The sequence below is a fragment of the Crocodylus siamensis genome, chromosome 3 (genome assembly GCF_052110815.1).
Source record: "Crocodylus siamensis isolate JL-2025a chromosome 3, ASM5211081v1, whole genome shotgun sequence".
Lineage (NCBI taxonomy): Eukaryota > Metazoa > Chordata > Crocodylia > Crocodylidae > Crocodylus > Crocodylus siamensis.
Genome location: NC_143397.1, coordinates 11893711 through 11919187, shown reverse-complemented (window position 1 = coordinate 11919187; position 25477 = coordinate 11893711). Strand labels below are relative to the sequence as shown.

The 25477-nt window shown below is 44.3% G+C and overlaps 1 protein-coding gene across 2 annotated transcripts in view; it reads left to right on the top strand.

The window, feature by feature from the left end:
• ST8SIA5 (ST8 alpha-N-acetyl-neuraminide alpha-2,8-sialyltransferase 5) overlaps positions 1-22272 on the top strand; it is a 73896-nt gene extending 51624 nt beyond the window's left edge. For both annotated transcript variants that reach the window (XM_090037742.1, XM_090037741.1), the window contains 5 exons: positions 503-589; positions 4501-4645; positions 7899-8011; positions 11270-11362; positions 12653-22272. In XM_090037742.1, the coding sequence (XP_089893868.1) occupies positions 503-589; positions 4501-4645; positions 7899-8011; positions 11270-11362; positions 12653-13121 (907 nt within the window). In that variant the 3' untranslated portion in view covers positions 13122-22272. The remainder of the gene's footprint in view (positions 1-502; positions 590-4500; positions 4646-7898; positions 8012-11269; positions 11363-12652) is intronic.
• Positions 22273-25477: the final 3205 nt, after the last annotated feature.

Here is a 25477-nt window from a genome sequence, read left to right as displayed (position 1 = left end):
ACTTAAACTGTAGGGCCTGTTTAGGGCACTGGTTTTCATCCTGTGGTCTATGGACCCCAGGGGGTCTACAGACTATGTCTAAGGGGTCTGCAAAAGATGACTATGATCCATCAAAAGTATGTGAATACCCACACGTACAATTCAAAGGAGTCCACACCTCCACTGAAAATTTCCAAAGGGGTTTGCATCCCCATTCAGAATTTCTAAGGAGTCTGCAAATTAAAAAAGGTTGAAAACCACTGGAATAGGGAATATTTTTTTTTACAGAGCCTAGACCAGTGAATTTCCAGTACTGGTTGAGGACTTCTGGGCAATTGAGTAATGGAATTCGTAAGAACCGCTGGGATTGTTTTGGACTGAGGGGTTCCTTATGGCTCATCCAGCTCTTCCTGCTCCGTCGTGACTGTCTCATGTCTGCCTAAGGAAGTGTTACCAATAGTGATGAATGCATTTCATAAAAGCAAACTCTGACTTCCGTGTGTCTTTTTTTCTTCTTCCTTAGGGTGAAGCAAACTGAATTGTTCGACAGGTGGAAGAGCTTGCAGATATGCAAATGGGAGATGAATGTAACAGCAGCTAACCTATTCAAGTAAGAAGGGTTGCTACTGATGGGGCTGTCTTTGACCACAGCTGGTTGCAATCAGATGAAATGATCACATTGATAGCTATGAAGGAGCAAGTAAGACATCAGGACCCTGTTACTCTTTACCATTCATTATGATCTGGGGCGCTGATGCATTTAAATTAGAATTGACTAGGGTTTATAAAAGGAAAGCTAAGTAGCAAGGGACAGGTTGCTATTGAGGCATCTAATATAGAATCATAGAAATGAGGGTTGGAAGGGACCTCAGGAGGTTACATCTAGGCCAACCCCATGCTCAAAGCAGGACCAGCCCCAGCTAAATCATCCCAGCCAAGGCTTTGTCCAACTGGGTCTTAAAAACCTTTAAGAATGGAGAGTCTGCAACCTCTCTGGGTAACCTGTTCCAGTGCTTACTACCTTTCTCATGAGAAAGTTATTTCTAATATCTAACCTGAACTTCCCTTGCTGCAACTGGAGCCCATTGCTCCTTGGTTTGTCAGCTGCAGTGTAAAATATAAAATATCCACTTCCCTGTGAAGGAGGGGAAATCAGTCTGTGATGGTCTCCCCCAGCCTCATGCCATGCATGTGTCAGGGAGACAGCATGCAAACTGGGCCACGGAGCACTTATCCCAGGTTACAGTGAGTCTGTGGCCAACCAGAGAAGAGAAACCTGAGGCTCTGGCTCTCAGTCATGCCTCTCCGTCAGAAGTGCCGCCCTGCTCTTTGTGACCAAATTCTCCGCTGCCGTCACTAGAATTGCTGGAGGCTCACCTTGCCAGTGTGAAAGGGTGCGTCTACAATGATGGCAGTGAGGACTTTCTTTTAGGGGAGGATTTGGCCCTGTCGTCATCAGAAACATTGCCATGGAATTCGGTATTGCTTGTTCTGTATTCAGAGTCCAGGTTGCTGTATCCCATCCCGCTGTATCCTTTATTAACCCTGTTCAGTTATCTTTTCCTGAGCACCTTGGCCACTTCTCTGCCCTCCAGAGACCTCTGCTACTTATTCCTCTGGTACCTCTGTCTCATCTCATGCACCCACCCCTTGCTGAAGCTCATATGAAATGGCCTCAGAACAAGCTGAGGACTCCAGCTGTGTAGGAGCAATGTCTGATTGGACCCAAAGCCTTGTTTCAGCTTTGTGCTAGGCACCTGTTTGGCTTGGTCCTGGGAAGACTTTCATTGTTTTAGAGCAAGTGGAACCTCTTGTGATAAAGATATGGATGAAAAGAAGTGATTCCTCTCCTCGTTAAAAGTCACTGGGAGAGTTCATAAATCTTCCCCTATAAAAGGGCTGTCCAACCCAGGCTTCATGCAGCTCATGAGGGGTTCATTTGCAGCCCCCAGCTCCCACATGGACATCTTCCTACCATTGCTTGTCTGAGCTTCTCCTCCCACCAGTTTCCACGTCCAGCACTTGCCCCAAGGGGTGGGACAGGGTGGTGCAGTGCTCTGGTGGTGAAAGATTAAGACTAGAGCAGGCCTTCATAGTGGTGAACTAGGTCGATGCTCCAGGAACACTAGTTGGGGTTGTAGGATAGAGGAGAAGAGCTCTTCCCTCACTCTCCTGGTGCAGAAATAATGAAAGAGCAGTTCTTTCCTGTATCACCCTCCTGATTCGATTCAAGTATCTCTTGTAGTTATTTGATAATTTATTGCCATTCATCTGTTGATTCAGTCTCATTTATGACCTTGATTGGAGCATTGTATCATTCCCTCAATTAGCCTCATCAAATTGTAGAACTTCAGCCTTTGCAATATGTATATTTGATTCTATGTTTCTTTATATAGACTATATAAATAACATCCACAAAAAGCATACAGAATCGGTTTATTTTTTCAGTTTATAACATGGGCCATTTACCCTAAGAGCAAAGGTAATTCAGCTGGGAACCAGTTCGCCCTATTTGTAAATGTGTGTATTTGTCATAACCTACTCACCACCAAAATATCAGATGCATTAACTCAGAAGGAAACCTCTCCTAGAATAGAAGTGGAGATGATGACTGGATTTTGGATCCAAAGATAAAAGCAAACAAGCATTAAATGAAAGGTGTGAACCAAGAAAGTGGCTTCCTTTGTGCATATGATGCATTCCTTCTGTCGCAGTGCGCTCAGGTGCCCTACGCCTGAAAGCAGAGACTGCTCTGGGGAGACCCCTAGTGGCAGAAAGGGGGAGGCTCAGCTGCCAGTCACCAGGGCTGCACAGGTGCTGGTTGCCGGGGCAACTGGTAAAACCAGCTGACCAGGAAAGGGCAGGGCTTATCCCTTCTTAAGCCCAGGTAGGAGGCCAGGAGGGCAGTCCCTCTCCAGCAGCTGTGGGAGTAGGGGCTCAGCTCGGACAGACAGAGGGGAGGACTCTGGCAGTGAGAGCATCCCCCGGTCACTGCTGAGGTTGGGGAGCCCTCCTTCCCCCCCACTCCCTCACTCTAGTAGGGAGTAGATTTTTGTTTGACCAGACGGTCTAGTTTTTATGTTGTAGCCCAGGGGCTTTATGTTTTATGTTTACTGTTTTGACCGGAGGACCGGGCGAGGCTATTGGGGTGGAGGAGGCCTCATAGGAGCTCCACAGTAGCATGGGGTCTCCTGGCACTGGAGAGGGCGCAGCTTTGTTTGGGGGCACATTGGCCCCAATCCTGGAGCTAGGGGGCAGCGAAAAGCCCCGGAGCTAGGGGGTGGCAAGGAGCCTCAGAGCAAGGGAGAAGGGGCAGCGAGGAGCCCCAGAGTGAGCAAGAGACGGGGCAGTGAGGAGCCCTGGGAGTAAAGAGGAGGGCCAGAACATAACAAGGCCCAGGTCAAACCACGTCAACTCCATCTGCGAGGCTTGGGCTGCAGTGTAGGGGAGGAAAAGTAGCCGCAGGTAGCGCCCCCTGTCACCGGGGCACGGAAAAATGGGTAGCCTCCCGCTGATTACAACCACCTTCTAATCAAATAGGATCAAGGCATGGCAGGCGAGTAAGCAGGCGGTTGGCCCATTATAGGAGGGCGGAGCCACTCCAGAAAGGCTCTGATATTGATACTCCTGTCACACCTTCATATTGGAATTGAACATGAACTCTGTAGTGAGTGTAGAGCACTATCAATAGTGTCATCAGGGCTAGAGTTCAATGGAGAGTATCCTTTGAAACGTTTCAGACTTTCAGAACTTTTCTTGTTTCACAGAAGGATACAAGTAAGGATTTTCTTTCAGAAATGAGAGAGACTCCAGAAGAACTGGGGGAGGGAGAGAGAGGGAGGGAAACACTCTTTGGGGTTTGGGAATCCCGGGGACAAGTTCCTGTACTGCCAGTCTCCTACATCCCAGGTGAATGACCTTCCTATTGTGCGGTAGAGATGGCCTCTGGTCCCACAAACAGTTGATTAATACAAAGTGGAATGATAACTGGGGAGACTGAGAAAGGCTTAGGCCATTGGTGATGTGTAGGGGGTTCATGCGGGTGCACATGCACCCCCTGGAAGCACCAGCCACGAAACCGGAAATCCACCTCCCCTTGGCAATTGGCCGCTGGGGGACCCCCGCACCCCCTCCATCAGTAATCTGGTGGCCCCCCCCCCCACTCGGGAGGCACCAATCGCCCATGCTCAGGCTCTCCCCAAGATAGCCAGTAGCTTGTGTGCACTGTCAGTGAAGCCATTTGCTGTTTTGAGAGGTTGGGGTATCCCTGTCTCTGATTTCAACCAGGTATTCCTGGACCTGAGAACATTTTTCATTGTAAAAATGTTCATCAGACCTGTTATAGTCCAGCAGGACTTTGGTTTTGGTGCACCAGCATTTTCCTATTAAAAAAGCATATAACCAACTCCATATATATTTTTGAAAGATTCCTTACCATCTGTAAGGAATGGGCAGTGATTTCCGTGGTAATTGTAAGACCTAGTTTTCATACATAATCTCTTTTTGCTGTTTATATTACAGGTCTACTCTATCCAGATGTTGCAATGCCCCTGCATTTCTATTCACCACCCAGAAAAATACTCCCCTGGGAACGAAACTGAAATATGAAGTGGATACTAGTGGGATCTTCCATATCAATCAAGAAATCTTCAGGATGTTTCCAAAGGTGCTTTACGGGGCTGCCTACGTGTGTTGGAATCAACTACACTGTCATTGCTGTATCAGATACTCCTATATGGTAGTCAGACTTCAACCAACCGGTAGACATTTTTTGCAGGGTTTCTTACAGTCTTACTACAAGTATGATTATTTTCCATAAGAGCATCTCTGATTATTTTGCTTCATAATATCTGCTTAAGTTGGCATGCAATGTGTCTGCTGTTTACAGCAGAACATTACTGCCCCCAGAGTTAAGTGTCTAGTGAAAACACTTCAGAAATTTGTCTATAAAAGCAGATTACTGACCAGAACTCAATGAGGATGTATTCATGTCCATCAAACCCAATGTTTAGCTCGCTCTGATTTTTGTTTGTATTTGAAATATCTAGAATTCAATGAATAGTTCATTTAAATAATCCCTTTTTTTCCAGTTTGAAGACTGTTGGTGTGATCAGGTTACAAAACAGTCAAATGTATTTGCCATTTTAAATTCACAAATTTCTTCCATCAGCAACTCTTGACCTGAAGTAGAAACACAGTGTAAACAGTCTGATCTCATGTTCAGGTGACAGTGCATGCTATAATTCATGCGACTCTGGATTATGCAACAAAATCATGCTGTGCAGAGGCGTAGCCAGGCAGCTGCATGCCTGGGGCAGCTGTGACGCACAGAGTAGCTTGGGCTGCTGCCAAACTGATTGCGACAGCATGACTGTCTACCATTGCAGCAGCACCTGTTTTTGTGCTCCCCCAAAAAGGCAGACCCCAGGGCTGCTGCCCTAGTCACCCTTTCAGTTATGCTACTGATGCTATATGAATTTCAATCTGTGCATTTATGGAATTCATCCCTTTCCCAAAGGCCTGCAACATGACGTATTTTAAGTGCTTACATGATTTCTGTTATTGCACTATCTGAATGCAGCATAATCTATAACATGTATTAGTACAGTACTCCACACAGATATAGCATATATAGCATTACTATTAACTTTATTTTACAGATGGGGGAACTGAGGCACAGAAGAGCTAAGCCTGATGCCACAGAAAAAGTCTGGTGGAACAGGGAGCTGAACTCAAATTGCCCATGTTCCCAACCACTGCATCACTCTTCTCCAAGGCTGAATACCCAAAGTCTCACTTAAATGCTGTATTGAGGGCATAGCTGAAACTTATACTGGGCATAAACCTCTGCATGAGAGGTGAATTTCACCCACTGTGGCCTCAGTTCAGGAAAGGACTTAAGCACATGAGTAATCCCATCTCTATTCCATTGAAGGACATCATATTTAATTTTATGCATATGTCTACAGCTGATAGATATCAAGGGGATATATACATATGCTTGAAGTTAAGGGTATGATTAAGTGCTTTGCTAAATCACGGCCTAGGCTGGTTAGCTGCGTCACTTATCCAGTCCGAGATCAGAAATAATAATTGCAACTTGGATGATGAACCAACGTATGTCTGAAGTTTGTGGAATGTAAACGTTTGAGTTGACAGGAATGCTAGGAAAACCCTGTCCCACTCTTTGCTCAGTTCTGCGAAGGTCTGTTGTGTAAGAGCATCAAGACTCTGTATGGGTGCTGACAGAAGTGACATATGTCATGTGATTGGCCCCCTGAAAGTGCTCTACAGCTTTCCCATGACACGTGCACAGGTGTGGGGCACTTCAAAAGCAGCCAATTGTGAGACAAATTAACCCTCATCTAATGAGGGATTAGACGAAGGTGCTCCGAGGTGGAGCACCTTAGGAAGCTTGTATTCCCTAGGGTCAGTCTGTCAGTGTGATTGGGGCTGGGCTGATGCAACCCAGCTGCCCCTTGGTGCTGTCTGCAAGAAGGGAGGGGGAGGGGGAGGGGAGGGAGCTGTGGAATGGGATTTGCCTGGCCTGAGCTGGAGTGGGAAAGAGTGGATTGAAGCCCCCCACCCCCTCCTCTTCCAGCTCAGGTCAGGCAAACATGGGCAGGGGTGTGGTGGGAGAGATGCTAGGACAGAGAGATTGCAGGCAGACTCCTCCCCCGGGTTGGCTCCAAAGTGGAACTTGATTTTCCCCCTCCCACAACCCAACAGGCAGACATCTTTTGGGCCAGGTGGTGGGTGCTCTACCTCATGGTGCTTTATTTGAAACGCTATGAGTTAGAGTGGAGACCTGTATGTCTGTCAGAGCCCATGTTTTTTGTGGATGGACACTCTTGACACCCTTCAGCCCCAGGTTTGTGGAACCCATGGAAAGCATGCCACAGATAATCACTTAGAAATACATTTCCCATCACAATTTTTCAGTCTAAAATTATTGATAAAATATGTATATGGCAACAGAAGCATTTTCATGCATACCTAAGCACATCTCTGCATATTCATAGGGTGTCATTCCTGTTGAGCTTTTACTGCATGCTTCTCTCACCCTCAGGGCTCCACTTCGCCTGTGCATACATGATCATAGCTCCCATTGACTTCAGTAACACCTACATGCATGTGTGATGGCAGACTTTTGCCCTTCAGCAGGGAGAAGAGATGCTTGCAACCCAGGCCTCAATCCAGCAAAGATTGACCCACATAATTTATCTATGTCAAGGGCACTAGTCAACATTCATAACATTCAGAAGTTGTATGTATTTTTATAGGTCAGGGTTTAAATTGTCAGCTTTTTAGGGCAGGAGTTATCTTTGGGTTATATTGTACAGTTCTTAGAACAATCCCTGATTAGGGCCCCTAGGTATTGTCCTAATTCAAGTACTACATAATAAGCCTAATGCTTTTATGACAGCTTATGATGGTTGAATATCAAACCCCAGCATTCAAGTTCAGTTCTGATCAACATCCAGAATATCTCCCCTTCCTCTGAAGTTTGTGGACCTGTTGAGTACTCTAAACTGGGCTGCATGGCTTGTGTGCGCAGAGTTTTGGGTTTTATAAGCAGGAAGTCAGTTTGTGGAGAGAGAGTCTTTGTAGCAATTCAGAATAAAATGCCTATGATGGATTGATTCTATGGTTCATGTCCCCACCTGGAAACCAGAAATGAAAGAAAGTCTTTAAGAGAATAGCACCTTACAGAATCAGTTGTTGATATCAGTGGAAGGTTAGGGTTTTCTCCATTGAATTTGTCAGTTCAAATAAACATGGCATTACGAATGGCTGGGGATGATATACTTGGTAATTCCCTATCTGTATGACTTTCTTTGGAGGCACAGTTGTAAAAAAAGAGACCCGCCACAGTCATATTTCAGGAGAGTAACTGGTTTGTTCTCATTCTGTTGTAGGATATGCCATATTATCGCTCCCAATTTAAGAAATGTGCTGTAGTTGGGAATGGAGGGATTCTGAAGAACAGCAGATGTGGACGGGAGATCAACAGTGCAGATTTTGTATTTCGGTAATTTTTCCTATGCAGCAATTTTAGCATTTTCTGATACTAAATGGAGGATCATGTATCTCATCTTTCTGACCTAATAGTACAGGAATTGCCAGGCTTGATCAAAACAATATTTCACCTAATGTTCTACCCTGTCTCTGTCAGTGTCAGAACAATATGGTTCAGAAGAAAAAAACTTGCCTAATAGACAACTGTGAAATAACATACTTGTCTGGTTATTTTTTGCCTAACAACATGTGACTAGTAATTGGCTGATGTCCTGAAGGTCGATATCCCTATATATTTTTCTCTTCACTGTTGTAATTGGGGAGGAGTCTGAATTCCACAGTTTAGTTTGTGTGTTGGAAAAGGTATCGAGTATTTCTTTATACATACATCAGGTCAGAGAACTTGGTATAAACCCAGATTAATTCCAGCTAAAGTCAATAAGTTATACCAAGTTTAAACTGGTGAAAATAAGAGCAGATTAATTATTTCACTTGGTCAAACGATGAATAGAAGCACCGTATTGATATTTCTTTACTGTTCAACACCTTTATTACTTTTTCCAAGCAAAACAGTTGCAATGTTTTTAACGCCATCCCTCAGCTGGAAGACCCTGTGTACCTCTAATTAATATCTGTGGTGTTTCAGACTCCTTTCCACTTTTGGTATATCCTTCTAGAAATAGGATGGCCATAACAGAATACATATAGATGCCCACCTACTTATACTGCTTAACATTGTTGAAGCAAGTACTGGATCTATAGAGGAACAGCTATGAGGTGGACAACTGGAGTAACTTTAGTGAGTGGATAATAGAGCTGTGTCAAGCTTTGAGTGCTGATTCAATTCGGAGGAGATTCAGCCCGATTTGGCGGTTGAATCTCCGAATCCAAACTGAATCGTGAGACCAATAAAAAGGTCCAAATCAATTTGAAGCTCCCTGAATCTATTCAGAAAAGATTCAGAGAGCTTCAGAGATTCGGGCAGTCCCCACTTGCCACCACAGGGAACTGGACTTGGACTCTGTGCTGGTAAGAAGGGGGTGGAGTGGGGGGGGGGGGCGGGCTGGAGGAGGGGAGAGGGGACCATGGGGGGATCCCCTCCAAGCCCCATCCCATGCCTGATCCCCCAGGCCCTTGACCCCTGTCCACTCTCCCACCCCCTCAATGGCTGCCCTGCCCAGCCCCAGCATCCTGCTGCTTTAAAAAACAAAACAAAACCCATAGTCACCAGCTGCTGCCAGGCGGTGGGGGCAATCCCCCTGTTCCCACACTGCCCTGCACTGCATGGGGGGCTCTGCCATGAGCCCTCATCTCCCACCCACTCTCCCAGCTCCCTCCATTGCCCCGTCTGCCCCAGCTCCCGGTTCTTTAAAAAAAAAAAAAAAAAAATGCCTGGCACTCACCAGCTGCTGCAGCAGCCCTTGGGGCTTCTGGGGGCTCGTGGCCAAGCTCCCCACGCAGCACGGGGCAGTGGAGGCCAGTTGGGATCACCCCCGTACCAGGCAGGAGCTGGTGAGCACAGGGCTTTACTATTTTTTTTTAAGACCGGAAAACCAGGCCAGGCAGGACAGCCATTGACAGGGCTGGGAGAGCAGGTGGGGGATGGGACCTGTTCAATTTGGAGATTCGGCCAATTCAGCAGCGGCTGAATCTCCGAATCAGATTTGGCTGAATCGATTCAGGGACAGGGATTCGAGTCACTGAATCGAATCACTGTCCCCCAAATCAGCTGAATCAGAAGTGAATACTAGCCACTTTGCATAGGCCTAGTGGGAAACCTTATCAGAAGCCTTGCTGAAGTCAAGGTATACCACATCCACTGCTCTCCCTGTAGCTACAGAACGAGTCACATTGTCAGAGAAGGCAATCAGGTTGGTCAGGAGTGATTTGCCCGTGGTGAATCCATGCTGACTGTTCCTAATCATCTTCTCCTCCACGTGCTTAGAAATGGATTCTTAGAGAGTCTTGCTCCAGGTCTATAGTCCCCAGATCCTCCTTCCCTTTTTTCAAGATGGGCACTATATTTGCCCTTTTCCAATCATTGGGGACCTCTCCGTCACCATGAGTTTTCAAAGATAATGGCGGCAGCTGTGCAGTCACATTGACTAATTCCCTCAGCATCCTCAAGTGCACCCTGTCAGGCTTGTACACGTCCAGCTTTTATAAATCGTCTCTAATCTGTCCTTTCACCACTGTTGGCTGGTCACCTCCTCCCCAAACTGTGCTGCCCGGTGCAATAGTCTGGGAGCAGACCTTGCTTATGAGGATTGAGGGAAAAAGGCATTGAGCACTTCAGCCTTTGCCGCATGGCCTGTCAAAAGAGATCTGCTGAATTCAGTGGTATCGTGTTGAGGCCTGTGCTTACTTTAATACTGACAGACAGACTTATGGGCAGGGGGATTTAAAACATTTTCTTCTTGCATAAGCAAATACTTATCACAAAGAATTGTCTATTTTATGTACTTACGGAAATATGTACTGTCGCCTAGCTCCGCCTACTGCCCAAACTGGCAAACTGCACTGAAGCATATCAGACGCGTGCGGAGAAGAAATGCCTGGGCAGGGACTATTGTTTTTTCATTTTCACGACAAAAATATCTTTGGAGTGAGAAGATTTCATAATTTTTATACAACGTATGTAACCATTAATTAGGTGGTCTATCAGTGTATAAACACCACTGGCTTTTTAGGAGGGCCTAAGTCACATATGTATCTTTGAAACGTTTACCCATTGAATGACCATCTGCTGAGACATAATGTTTTTCTGATTCAGTATATTGGATTTTTTTTGTAGTAAAGCATGGTATGTCCTGTAACTTCACTGAATTTTTTCAGAATTTAATTTTAGCTTTTGGGCCAAATGTATAAATAACCCATAGCATTACAGTTGACACTAAAGAACTCAATGTTTTTAGAGATTATTTTTACTGGAATTTCAGCCATGTATTTCTGGACAAAAATATTATCAAAAGCAAATCAATGAGCCATCAAGAGGGAAATATTATCAATGAGCAATGGACATTTCTACTAGAGAGGTTAGCATTCACCATAGCAGAAAAGAGTAAATATATTTCTTCTGACACCTACTAGCATCACTGGCTTGTTACCTGCAATACGCAGTTTGAACATCAGCACAGTTTGATCAGAATCTAAATTCACAGCATGTTTCTAATTTTGCTTCTTGGAACAAATGTTTAAACACGACTTCATTCTCTAGTCCTGAACAGCTGCAATGAAATATTTAACATGCTTGTTTACTTCTTTCCTTTAGATGCAACTTGCCTCCTATATCTGAGAAATATACAGTGGATGTTGGGGTGAAGACAGATGTTGTGACAGTCAATCCCAGTATAATTACTGAAAGGTTAAGTCATTTCTTTTTAAACCTCTCTAGACTTCCCATATCTTTGCAAAGCAAACAGAAAAATATCACTCAAATCTGTCTTCAGTGGTTTAAAAATCCTCCATTGTTAATCATGTATTTTACTCTTCCCATGGTAATTAACTGCAAGAAAAAATAGTTCCTGATTATTGTATCTAAACACTGTGATAAATAGCAGCACCTGGATTTGCATTTTAATACTGAAAAGTGGGTAGTTGATGAACTGAAATCACCTTAAGGGGAGCCCTCTCCTAGTCAAAAATGCCATGTGTACACTTCAGGAATTAATCATCTTCTCCTCCACGTGCTTAGTGTCCACACTGTTTAGTAAGTGTATTAACTAAGCTAACACTTAATTATGTTTTTTAGATAAAATGTCGTGTTTAGTGTAAACAGAGAAACTTCTTCTTAATGCTAGTCAGTTTGAGTGCCAAGGGTTGTCCAAGGATACTAAATCTTGCTAATTAACCCAGGCTAATTAGCCAGTTTGCTAAACCCACTTCATAGTCCTAGTTTAGACTGGACATAGGGGCTTGATTCTGTGCTATGCTGGGATTCTGGCTATCATTCACCAAATCACGTAGGCATCTGCATATGTCCCATTATGGTAGGTACTGTATATATAAAGTTAAGCAGAGTCTTGTATGATCCTGTTGAATCAAAGACAGCGTTCCCATGTGTAAAGTCAATCATACAATAGGGGCCTTACTGTTAAATCTACTATTAAATCACTTAGTCAATCTTTTCCTTCATTATGTCGCTGTCTATGAATAATCTGAGTGTGATAACATATATTTGATCAGATATAGGAATTCAGATATTTCATTAACTTTTCTGTTCTGTTGTGCAGCTTATTTATTATTTTACATAACTCTATGCCAATAGGGGTTAATTATTTAAGGAATAGCTGATCAAAAAATTTAAAAATCTTAAAATGCCTGTATTTTGAAAGAAGAAAATAACATGCAACTGACCATGCAACGGTCACAGTGAACTTACTGATCCGGGGAAATAAGTTCCTAACTTTAAGTTCCTCTCCCTTTATGCCAAAATTTTCATATGAATATGTACCCCAGTTGCTGAGCTAAATATATTTTTCATTTTTCACTGGAACAAAAAGTCAACGGAATTTTTTGCAACCAGCTCAACTGAAAAATCAGGAATGAGTCACGCAACATATTTCCCCATCAGGATAAGAGTTTCTTGTTGGTTTGTTTAGTTGCGCTGAACCTCTCTGCAGCCAGATTGTCATTTGCCTTCTTGTACCTGCAGGTTCCATAAACTGGAGAAATGGCGCAAACCTTTCTACGACGTGCTCCAGGTTTATGAAAACGCGTCAGTGTTGCTGCCCGCTTTCTACAACACGCGCAACACGGACGTCTCCATCCGGGTCAAATACGTCCTGGATGATTTTGAATCTCAGCAAGCTGTTTACTACTTCCACCCGCAGTATCTCATCAATGTCTCGCGGTACTGGCTCGGCCAAGGGGTGCGGGCCAAGCGCATTAGCACGGGGCTGATTCTGGTGACTGCTGCCCTGGAGCTGTGTGAAGAGGTCCACCTGTTTGGCTTTTGGGCTTTCCCCATGAACCCCTCAGGGATTTTTATAACTCATCACTATTATGACAATGTCAAACCTCGCCCTGGCTTCCATGCTATGCCATCGGAAATCTTCAACTTCCTTCACATGCACAGCAAAGGTATCCTGCGGGTTCACACAGGGACCTGCAGCTGCTGTTGATGGTTGTGTCTTTTTCCTCCGGTGTAAAAGTGCAACAGGAACTTACCGTCTGTGTTTAGTGTAGAAGAGTTTTCTTACATCATGAGATTATGCAATAATTGTTTGATACAAATTTCTCAAGGCATTGCGTTCCACGGGAGCTGGGATAGCAGCATCTTTCCTGCTAGCTGAGTAGGGTTCACATTGATTCGGGTAAAGCAAAACGCTTGTGTCACAAGATATGCCCTGCCCTAGAAATCAAATCAAGAAAGAAGCACATTTCTAATAGGTTTTAGAGATCCACAAAGCACATCATTGTAGGTGTCATTTCACTTTTGGGAAAAGCACCCAACTGAACTCACTGGTTGAGGAGGATTTTAGCACACAGCGGATGGCATTGCACAGATGCTTCTGAAGCAGACACCACTGGACATCGGCAGTTTTATTGAAACGTGGTTCTCATGCGTTCAGATTTTAAAAGGAAGTTCTTTATGTATTTGGGTAGTTCAAAGGGCAAGTGTATAAGCTGTGATCTTTATTCCATCAGGTCGCACCGTATTGGTGAACACATCTGCTAGATGTGATACAGCCAAGACGGTCATTTGATAAGAATTCAGACAAGATGCAGCGGGGGGTTAAACTCCAGTTCCCAGCAACTCTCACTATCAATATCAAGTCTTACTGAATCAGTAAAAGCATCACAGATGCTTCTTCCCTGTGCCTCCCCCCCAACAAGTCTTCTTCTCTTCTCCAAATGCATCTGTCTTTTTCATAGATGTAATATTTCCTTCCAGCCAAAAAGGCTAACAGTGTCTATGTATGTCTTCTTCTGCAGTCACCAGCTCTGGACTTCAGATGTTGTTTCCAATCTTGGGAATGCTTTGTCCCCTCTGAATTCTGCCAGATAGTTTTCAAGCTGAACGGTGGTCTTGTATCACTCTGTTGAGCCATCGAGATGATTCTGCATGATTTTGGCAGAATTGATGTTTTGGGACTCAAATGTCACAGAGCATGGGTGTGACTAAGGCTATTCTGAATATTTTGTTGATTTTGACGAAGTACCAGAACTGTGATGTGCTGTTGTATAAATTGTCTAGTTATGTCATATTTGTAAGTACCTCCTAGGAGGTCCTCATGGGGTGAGGGAATGATGTTAGGACACAATGGGAAAACTTAGTTTGATGAACATGAAAATGATGTACTTAAGGACCTCAGGTGTCTTAATTAGACACTGCTTTATGCTGAGGGCATCCTTAAAATTGTTATCCCAGTTAAGGCTAGTTTAGACTTAGAAGATTAACCAGTGTGAGTATGTCAGTTGTGTCAGGGGAATTGTTTTGCTTCCATAGGTAATGTGGTAAAAGCTGTAATGTAGATGCGATTTTCCTGGTCACAAAGGCATTGTGTATCATCATATTTAGAATAATATTAATATGTTATACTACATAATATATTAATAATTATATTTATTTTGGTTCTGAAACTGGTATAAATGATACTGGTATTTGTATTCTTATACTGGCCTAATCATGTCCACACTAAGATGGAGTTTGCTGCTTTTACTATGCTGTTGTAATTGAAAAGGCAAGATTTTGAAGTGCAGACAAGCCTTTAACCTGAAGCAAATGTTAGCATCCTCTGGCAGAGTATAGTTTTGTATAGTGATTATGGGTCTGTTAAGGGTAGAGGATAGTACCTGGGATCATGCTTTTCCCCAGGACTATCAAAACTTATAGCTGAATAGTTTAATATTTTTTGCAGGCACCCTACCTTTGTAAACTGTTGCCATACTGATTTAGCTACACCTTTTCTGGTCTACATGGAAGAGGCCTCCTTTTAGAGACAAGACGAGTATGTGGAGGTTGGATCCAGAAAAGGTTTACTTAGCCATCTTCCTCAAAAACAGCACTTACCCAGGTCTGACAAGTTCTGTCCTTTCCCCAATCTATCCCACCACTCCCTCCCTTATTCCTTTATTCAAGAACTTTCTTCTGGTTGTCTGTCTTTAACGCATCAACTGGTCTCCTTCCAGCTATTTATCCTATTTCTACAGGTGCCATCAACTTAATTTCTAGGCCTTCTCAACTCCTGTCATCCCAGCGTCCACTTCTAACGACCCAGTTGATGTCAGAGATAAACTCTACTGAATTCAGTAGTAGCAGTTTTTGGCCCTAATTCCATAGACACATCTACTGTCCTTCCTGTCTATTGGGCTCACAATTATTGGGTCGTTTTTCACTCTGTTTCCTTTTATTCAGGCTCATCAAATCCTGTAAATTTTGCTCCATGAATATCAGCAACCCTGCTATTAATACTTCCTGGTTCTCGCTCGCCCTGGCTATTGCAACATGCTCCTGTCTATTTTCCCTGACTTTTCCCCTCTCCCCTTTGGCCTGGACAAACAAAAGTGCTGCTAACATCGTTCTTGGTCTTGCTTCTGATCCTATTGACCTTCTCCCTAAGACCCCACTATGGTTCCCCAGCTCTTACTGTATCACATCCAGTCACCTATGCTGCACCTCTGCATGATCTTGTCTCTTTGCTCTCATTTCTCCTACTCCAGCATCCTCTTCCTATGCATTTCCCATGGCTGCCTGCATCTTCATAACTTTCTTTGCTTCATGCCTCCTTCAGCTGGGGCAGTCCTGCCCTCTTCCCCGACAATTCTCTCTCTTCATCGTCTCCACGTCTTTCCATGCTTGATGTACTGTCCAGTGTTTTGTCTTGTCTAACTTAGATTTCAAGGGCTTTTATCAAGGAAAATGTCTTAATTGGGGTATGACTTGGGAGTTTTTAGATGCAGGTTATATGAATGTTTGTTTGTCTAGGGTGGCTTAGACAGAGATGACCCTCCCTGGGGGTTGGACGAGAGGGTCTCTGAGGTCCTTTACAGGCCAGTTTATCTTTGATTCTGTGGAGTGCTGTGTAAATGTATGTGCGTTATATGTGATGATTAGTTTTGGGGTAAAATTTAAGTCTAAGCCAGAGTTTAGGGTTTTTAGTTTACAGAGATCTAATAAGCTCACAAGATGTTGTCTGCCTCCCTTTCAGCTTGAAGGCATTCTGTTTTGAAGCCCCTTTCCCATCCCGGCAGCTATCAAAATGGCTTACCCTACACACAAAACAAGGATTAAAAGAAAGTGAAATACAGCAGATATTATTTAAAAAGTCACTATTGACTAGCAGTGACCAGATGGTAATACTACTATAGTGCTCTGTGTTTGAAATAGGAAATGCAGTGATTTTTAAGGTCACAGTCTGGTGACATGAGGGTAATAGATTATAGATTTCAGAAGTCACAGGAGAAGAATAGCTGGAATCAGGCAAGATGCCTGTATTTGGGGGGTCCTGTGTTTCTTGCTGCCAGGCTGTAGGCACTGGAGGTGTATTACTTTTTAGTGAGCATTTCTTTGTAAATAATAAGTATGAAATTCTAAGCATAGTGAGTGCGAATTGATGGATGTCTGAGTGCATGGTCTGAGTTGCCTTGATTTTGCATATAAAAGAAACGTGTGTCTTTGATGTGTTTCCTAAAATGATGTCTAAAGGGCTTTGATGATGAAAAGTGCAATGTAATCCAGTGACTAGGAGGTCAGGATGGGAATGGAAGGGGTCTGAGTTCTAGTCCCATTTTTGCTATAGATGGCTGGTCTAAATGAGATTAAACTGGATTGAATTAAATTGGATTGAATGTCTGGGCCTTGGTTTGTCCAGTTGTGACATGGATATGACATTGGTCAGCTACTGTCTACAGGATACTTTGAGATCTAGGGTGAAAAGTGTTATGTAACAGCAGGTAGCATCATTAGAACATGCATAACATTGGTCGTCCTGACAGTATCCAGCAAACACCAATCAACTAATCTTCCTGATATGCAGATTGTCATGCCCTCTTATTAAAGCTGAAGAAACCAAGGCAAGAGTCAAGTAGATGAATTGCCTGAGGCCAAGGGGTGAGTCTGTGTGAGAGCTGGGTGGCCCAGCCCTTGTCTAGCCCACTGGAAAACAATGCCTCTCGTTATGCATTGAGATTTATAATAATGGGAATGATCCTGAAGCCCTTAATAGGATTCAGTCATTCTTTCTGAGCAAAGAGCGAGCAACTGAGTTCAGTATTTGGCTCAGTATTTCTGTGCTGTGGGTATCTTCAGAGGTATAGCAGCACAGCTCTACACCCAGGGCAGTGCTGGCTCCTATCCTGATTGTGTCTGGATTGTCAGCCACCACTGGGGTAATGGCTGCTTTTTCACCTGCCCATAAAAGCAGTGCCTGGGGCCGCTGCTCCAGTCACCCCTCCTCAGTTACACTACTGGGTATTTCCGGGGTGGAGGGTATTTTGTTCTGAATGAAGTGAACAGTGATTAGGAGCCTGACATACTGTGAAGGACACTAGTAGAAGAAGGAAAGCACTGGGAAGGTACCTGCAAGTAGGAAGATAATGGTGCAATTCTCCTTTTTCAATTTCAGTTTCAATTCACTTGGATTTTTAGGACCGAAACTTGACTCTTGGATAATAGATCTTCCTTTCCTTTGTTCATTTCACGTGAATGAATAATGTACCTAAAACAGTGGTATACTGTAAGAAGTACAATTTTGCTGTGTTTGGTGATGATTCTCTAATTACTCTATTTTTTTAGTGATTTAAGAATTAATATGCATGATGCTTCCAACCAACATAAAAGGTCCAGACCAGCAGTGTTCATCCAGGCAAAAACTTATTTTGGAGGAAATGGGTGGTTGATTTGTGTAGGGACTGTGGAACTTGGCCCCAAATCTATGCTTCTGAAGCTTTTTGTGTTGGTGTACATAAATGGGTGGACTTAGAGATATATGATAGCATATGGAGCCCATATATATATTTTTAAATAATTGTATTATATGTGGTTAGTCTATGATGTGAAATGTATGCTGTTTCCTTGAGAGTTTATTGTTACTTATCTTGTTCATTTTGAAGATTATTGCTGGAAAAGGGACTTAAAAAAAGTTCTTGGCATTTTTAAAATGCCCTGAATGGCATTTCTTTGTCCTGGGTTCAGGTCTTGCACCGGGCCCCCAAACCCCAGACAACTACCTGCAGAAAACAACGTCAAGGGTCACGTTGCAGGACTCTAGCAGTATGGAGCAGCTTTCAGGAACTAGGTCTGAGAAGGCCAAATTGTTCTCTGTGTAAATAAATGTCACAGAAGGGAATGTTCCTCTTCTACTGCTCATTGAGTGCTCATTGCTTGTGACATGTAACTGCAGAATGAGGTGTTCAGTGTTCAAACCAGCCAGAGTTTATGGCAAGGGTGGGTAAAATGGCAGATCTGGCCCGTGGTCGGACTCCATTTCCTAGCAGCCCCTGCCCATGTAGCTCTCGGCTGGTCTACGTGGAGACCCCGGGATCATACGACTGCAGAACTGGGGCTCTGCCCCAGCCTTGGCCCATTGCTGTTGGAGCCCCACAGTCCTGGGGTCTCCACCAGCCCGGGGCTGCTCCGGGGCTGTAATCTTGGGGCGGTGACAGTCCAGGGCCAGAGCTGGGGCAGAGCCACGGTCCATTCCCTGCACACCCTGCCCGTGAAACCCACGCTTGTCCCAGGGGGCACGTGGGCAGTGGATCTAACCCTAAACCTAACCCAAAAGGAGCTGCTGCCACAGGGGCTGCTGGGAAATGAAGTCGGCTGCGATTTTGCCTGCCCCTGATTTATGGCGCAGCAGCCCTGCCTAATGTTGCCAGTTAGAGAAGAGGACAAAAAGGGCTAAAAGACTGTTAGGAAAGCCACACCATTGCTCTTCTGTCTTTATTTTGTTTCCCAGTTTAATCAGTGTTAAGCTTCAGAAAACCAGGAAATTCCTGGTAGTTGATGGTATCTGGCTCCCCCACATCCAGTGAAAACAACAATAGCCACTGTTAAAGTACCCACTGTTTAAGCTTCTTTTTACACCTGGTACATCTGGCTGACCCTTGATGGCTGTAAATGCTTTTTTGAAGAAGCCAGCTGCTGGCGAGTTGCACACCAAGGGCTCCTATACACAGGCCAGATGTTTGGTCCAACGTCTGCTAATTAGCACACATTGGAACAGACACAATTAATCAAGTTTGCTTGAGCATGTTAATTAACATGCTCCAGTAGCGTCCATGTCATGTCTGTTCAGCGTCCCCGTGCTTCAGAATGGTGGCAGAGATGCCTTAACTAAAGCTTGTCGAACCAGCTTTAGTTCAAGTGCCTCTGCCACGATCTTGAAGCGCAGAGCACTGAACACACGTGATGCTGCGGACCCTTTAATGAGAGCAGCAATCAGAGCCGCTCTAATTAAAGTGCCCCCCTCATCCTGGAGCATGTGTGTGGATGCCCCAATATGCTACCTGCATGAAGGGGATCCTTTTCTATTTTAAACTATTGACATTTCACATGGAAAAGCCTGCAGTAAAAATCTGACTTGTCATAGCAGGAACTTGCTCAGCAATTTAGCATCACTCTGGGAGGTTAACGTTGACTCTTGGCCACCTTGCTGAGCATGAGAAGAGCTGGGACAGGGGCAGAGGTAATGATAATATTAGGAGTTATTTGCTGGGTCCAGATATTATTCACGTGAAATTCTGAGGAAGGCGGTATTAGGTTAACATTACAGCATAACAGTGGTAATTGGGCATTGGACACATGGGCTTACACAGGATGGCAATTCAGGATTGAGGGAGGGAAGGATCAATGGGACTGCTCCTAAGGGTGCCAGTCATTTCAGGATAAGCAGTGTAGTCTCTTGCTTTCAGCTCTGTAGAGCTCATGTTTGAACCCTGGTGTTGATCAAATGTGATAGATCAACACCAGGGTAAATCCTCTGTTGTGTACTGCAGCATAACTTTTGTGATTCCACTAGTGCGTAGTAAAGTCAACTCACACTGCCTACGGGTCTCTCATCCCTGGGCTCCAAGATGCTCCTTGGAGGCTCCACCACATGTCAGTACCTGGGAGTTATCTAGGGCAGGCAAGTAAGCCCATGAGCTTCACTGAAGAAACCTTAGGGAGAGGGTAGCAGGTTGTAGTGATGACTGTTGCAGGAGCACTACATTTTGGAAGCTGCAATAACAACTGCATAGTTGGTGAATGGTGCTTGTATGGGCAAACGCAAGTTTGATGTTGACAGCCCGCATGCACAGAGGGAATCATTCACCCAGAGTGATTGAGTGATGTGTAAGAGGGGCAGAGAAACTCAAATGGAGAGATGCATTATACCACAAATACTTTACACTGAATGGGTGGTTAGTCAAATCAACAGGGACTGTGGCTTCTGTTTGTAATGCAGCACAGAGATAGAGTGGTCCTTCCTGTAAGATTTTATGCTGTGCTCAATGAGTCAGTGCTTTCTGAAGTTGGTGTGCGAGGGGGTTCCTGAATAAACACTGCTGGAAAGAGCGGCTAGGGGACTTGCTTCTTCTCTGGGCCTTTTGTGGCATAGACCTTTGCAATCAGAACCCTGAATTTACAAAATGATACAACCCTGAGGATAACCCTGCTTTTCACCTGGCTTACATCTCATTGTGCAGAGAGCTCTGGGACTTTTGCACATGACTTAAAAGGGAAACCATTGCAAAATTCTGCAGCCCTTATTCTGCCCAATCTCCCCTTGGAACGTGGAAGTCGCTAGGAGCTTTGCTTGACTCTGGAATAAAAGTCCAGGCCGCAGTGGGCATTAGTAGGCATCGTTATGCCACAGGCCAGATCCATAGCCAGATGATGTATGGAGCAAAGGGGATGGGATTATGAGGGCAATCACAGGACTGAGCCCTGATTGCAATGGTGCAAGCAGTTTATCATTTCTCAGCCAGTTGTATAGATTGTAGATATTGGATAGTAGCACTACAGTGTTTTTAATTGTGTGTGTGCAGACAAGAAGCAAATCTTACCTGGGGCAGAAACTTTGCATATCTCCCTTTCTCCTCCAGATTTCTGCACCTTCATCCCTGGGAAGCGTCGTATTTCCAAGCCATCTATGCAAAGCATTTCAAGGAGATAGCGTAAATTGCCATATACAAAATCGCAGACACTGTAAATACTAATCAGGCTTCCCGACCTGATTGGGTGCATGTAGGAATCACATGCCTTGAGGAAGCGGCCATTTCCTTGCTTGTATCCGCGTGGCGTTCCTTGGTGATTCTAAGGCAGGGGTGCTCAACCTTTCAGCCCCATGGGCCAGATGAGGGGTGCGGGCTGAATCAGACCCCTCATGCTAGAATTGGGCCCTGGAGTCCTGCACCACCTCTGCTCACTGGGATCAGGCCCCAAAGCCTCCTGCCACCCCTGCCCCCTCCTGCATGCTGAGATCTGGCCCTGGTGGGTCTCGTGTCACCTCTGCTCATCCCTATATACCAGGATTGTCACACTGCACTCCCAATTTAGTACACAGGGCAATGATCCGCGAGGCTCCCCATGGACCTGTGGGGAACTCTATGGGCTGGATGATATGGTGCTGGGGGCCAAATTTAGCCCACAGGTTGAGGATTGAACAAACCTGTTCTAATGGGTTTGGGACAAGGCTGCAATCTCCCTCCTTCAAAGTCCTCAGGAGGTTTGCAGTTGGCTTCTGTGGGGCAGCAACAGGGTCTCACAACTGTAAGTTAAAGTTATAGATGAATGGATAACATATCACTGGAAAAACCACGTCAGTATTATGCTGTGATCCTTGTAATGGGAATGGGCAATTTGGCGTAAGCGTGTCATTTGCATGGTGTTGGAAAATCAACAGCAGTTGTAGTTAGGGAAGTCCTTTTCAGCAACCCTAGGGGAGAGCAGACTGTGCGCTGGTATGACAGTGCAGGGGTCTGACATTTCATGCCTTGCGCACATCAAAATCCCATAGACTGCCCTGCATATGTGGGGTACATTTGGGATACAGGCGTGAGCCTTACTGGGAAACAGGACATACAAAAACCTTCCTTGAATGTACGTATGGGGCTGGAAGCTTGTAAATAAATGACTATGCTACTGATATGTCCGAGTTCCCTTTAGAAAGCCATACATGTTCTCCATGTCAGTTGTTTGGTGAGCTGATGTGCATCCTTTTAACACCCCCAGTCATCGTAACAAGTTAGTGCACACCATGGCTACAAGTTCATGCAGCGGATAACCAGATAACATGTTGGATGGATCTTAAAACTCGCATCCTCTTGGACTCCTGAGAGGAATCAAGGCATTGAAGTCTCTCCGCTGCCCCATAAAGTTTGTATATACCATAATTAATACCAACTTTATTGGTAAGGAACACCCAGCATTGGCAATGACACGCTGTTGGTTGCATCACCGGATCCTGTAGAAGTGCTGCACATGGGAGACCCTGCGACTGAACCTTGCAAGGAAAACTGCTTGCTACTGGTGGTGACCTTTGTTTCTTTGCTTAGGGTCTACATCTTGCAAAACGTTGTAAGGTCTCTTATCAGATGGCAGCCTAAGTGAAATTGTAGTGTGTTTGACAGAGACCATCACACAAAGGAAAAGAGAGAGGGAAAAATGCTGGTTCAATGTCCTCCATTGTCATCTGATAGAAACAAATATTCCAATCCATTGGAACAAATGTCTGTGTCTTCAAGCTAATGGATGTGGGCTACTATTAAAATAAACTCTGTTCGTGTTTTCTGTCATGTTTAGGTGGGGGAAAAATCAGCTTGATTTATGCCTACTTGTTAACAACCTCATGCTCATGGATTCTTGGTTTACTAAAATCTTCCACCTTGTAATTTTTGCTTATTGTTTTTGTAGCTGTACTCCAATTGTGATAGAAAGCCTATCAATTGATGTAAGCCATAACTAAAACAGTAATCAGGGTACTTTTTTTGGTCTGTGTCACTGTGTTTGAAAGACAATTTAACTCAGTCCAATAAATCAGTCTAACAGTTTCATTTTAAAAGCACTTTGTGCCATTTTTTTTTTGTGATTCCATATTAACACGTATTTTTTTCAGTCCATGGTCTCTGAACTTAGCCAGACCATCAGCTGAGATAAACTGGCTTGGATAAATGAAGACGGGCATTTAAATCAGCAGGAGAGTGAATAGTGTCACCGTTGAATGCTGCATGGTAAGTTCTGGATTGGAGCCTTGAGCACACCTAGACAAGACAGTGTAATGCAAACGGTTGCTCCCAGCAGTCCTAAAATAACCGCTCAAAAACCTTTGTGATCTACCCCCTCCCCACATCTTCCTCCTTTATGTGTGTATCTGTGATGGTGCTGTGCATGTAGTACTCTGGCACCTCCCATCAAATTATGAGCAACATCTTTTCTGTCTGAAAAGGGTTGTTGTCTCTATGCTCTCTTGTCTGAGATTTGCTTCTGAAAGTGGGATTCATTCCTTCTGGTTGCTCTGTTGCCAAAACCCCAAACAAACCAACTCCCCAAACCAGCTTTTTTTCAGGGTGTTCTGCAGCTGCTCTTAATGCAGCTATTTGTGCAAATAAAGGGATTTTGCCTTATGTTCTAAAATAAGCTACTTTGGTGTACAGATTTTATAGGGGACCTCTGTATAGAGAGGTGGACAGGGACCTGCAGGTCATGTCATCCAGCCACCTGCAGATATGCAGGATTGGGTATGCCAAAGCAGATGCTCCTCCAACCTTGAAAGCCTTCAGTGAAGGAGATCCCACAGCTTTCCTAGATAGTGTTTTCCACTGTCTTACTGTTCCAACATCTGGGACGTTTTCTCTGAGTTTGGATTTAAATCTGTTCTGCAGTAGGGACTTGCTGCCTTGTGTCCATGTTCCAAGGGAGAATAATGTTTTCATCTTTTTATAGCAGATATTTGAAAACTACCAAAATGCCCCTGCCCGAATCTCCTTTATCTTCTTTGTTACCCACCTTCACACCCCCTTCAGGTTCTCTACATCCTTCTTATAACATAGTACCCCAAACCGGACCTAATACTTCAGCTAAGACGGGGCGGACAAAATGCAGCCGGCCAGGCCATTGCATCTGGCCTGTGGCACCCCCCAGAAATTTAGAAAATAAATATTAATCTGCCCCCGCCTGCCTGTCATGCAGCCCTCAATGGCTTGCCAAAACTCAGTAAGTGACCCTCCACCTGAAATAACTGCCCACCCCTGAGCTAAGACCTAACAGCACTGATCCCTTATTAGTTGCTTTTTCCTTGCTGCTGTTCAAACAATAATGTATCTATACCGTGGTAATGTGAACTCATCCACTTTTCTCCATCTTCCCTCTGAGAAGCATTTAACTAAAGCTCAGCTACGTGTCCACCATATTCCCCTCTTCCACCGAACTAGTCACCTGCTCAAAGAAGGAAATCAGACTGATTCAGCATGATTTTTGTCTTTTTGGCTGCTAGTGATCGCTTGTTCCGCCTCCAGGTATTTACCACTTTACTATATAATTTACTCTAGAAACAGCCCAAGTTGGTCTATCGTTTTCTCTGTTTTCTTATTTTCTCTTTATAAAGATGGGTGTACAGATATTACAGGTACCCTTTGGGGGTCTCACACATCATCAAGGTATTTGCAAATATTATTGCCAGTGATGGCATTGTTTCTTCAGCTGGTTCCTTTAGCACCCTGGGATGTGTGCTTTCAGATCCTACTGACTTTAATTCATTCAGATTAATGGAAAGTGTTCTGGTGCATTCCTTACCATGCTCTACATCCCTCTGCCTTCTTTGTCTATGCTCATTTTGCTAGCCATCTGCTGGCAGTTCACTTTCTTTTGTGAAGACTGAAGCAACAGAGACATTTTGCATCATCACTGTCTTTATGTCTTTCAGTGATGGTTCACTTTCTTCTTTGAGCAATAGTCCCTGCTTCTCTGATCCTTTTCATCTGAGCTATTCAGTGGACCTGCTCTTGTTGTCTTAATAGCGCTTGCTGGTTGTAACCTATTTTTTTGCCTTTGCCTTCCTGATTCTGTTCCTACAAATTCATGCTATTCCTTTGTGCATTTTGTATGTGTGACAGCCTTCCTTCTGTTGCCTGCATGCATCTCTTGATTTGCAGAGAGTTAAATAGTTCTCTGTCCAGACACATTGGTTCTTGCAGGGGTTTTATAATCTTTCCTCTGCATTGGACTAACTGGATGCTGAATCTCCAGTATTGTATCTGAATACTTCTAGAAGATTTGGTCTCATCCTGATCCCTGGGGTGGGGAATGATTTGAGCTGGAAGGCCTGTTACCTGAAATTACCAAGCCTAAGTTTACCAGATCTTACCCTATGGGAATTTGTCTGTTTTCTAAGTCTTCTTTCTCTGCACTAGTAATATGCTCATCATTGCTGCCTCAAAGCACCATGTAAGTCAAGACAGTTTGTTTACCGTTAAGTAGTTATCTGCACTTAAACAAAGAGTGCTGTCAGATAGCATTACCGTTATCCGCACTGAAAAAACTAAATCTCGAAATTGT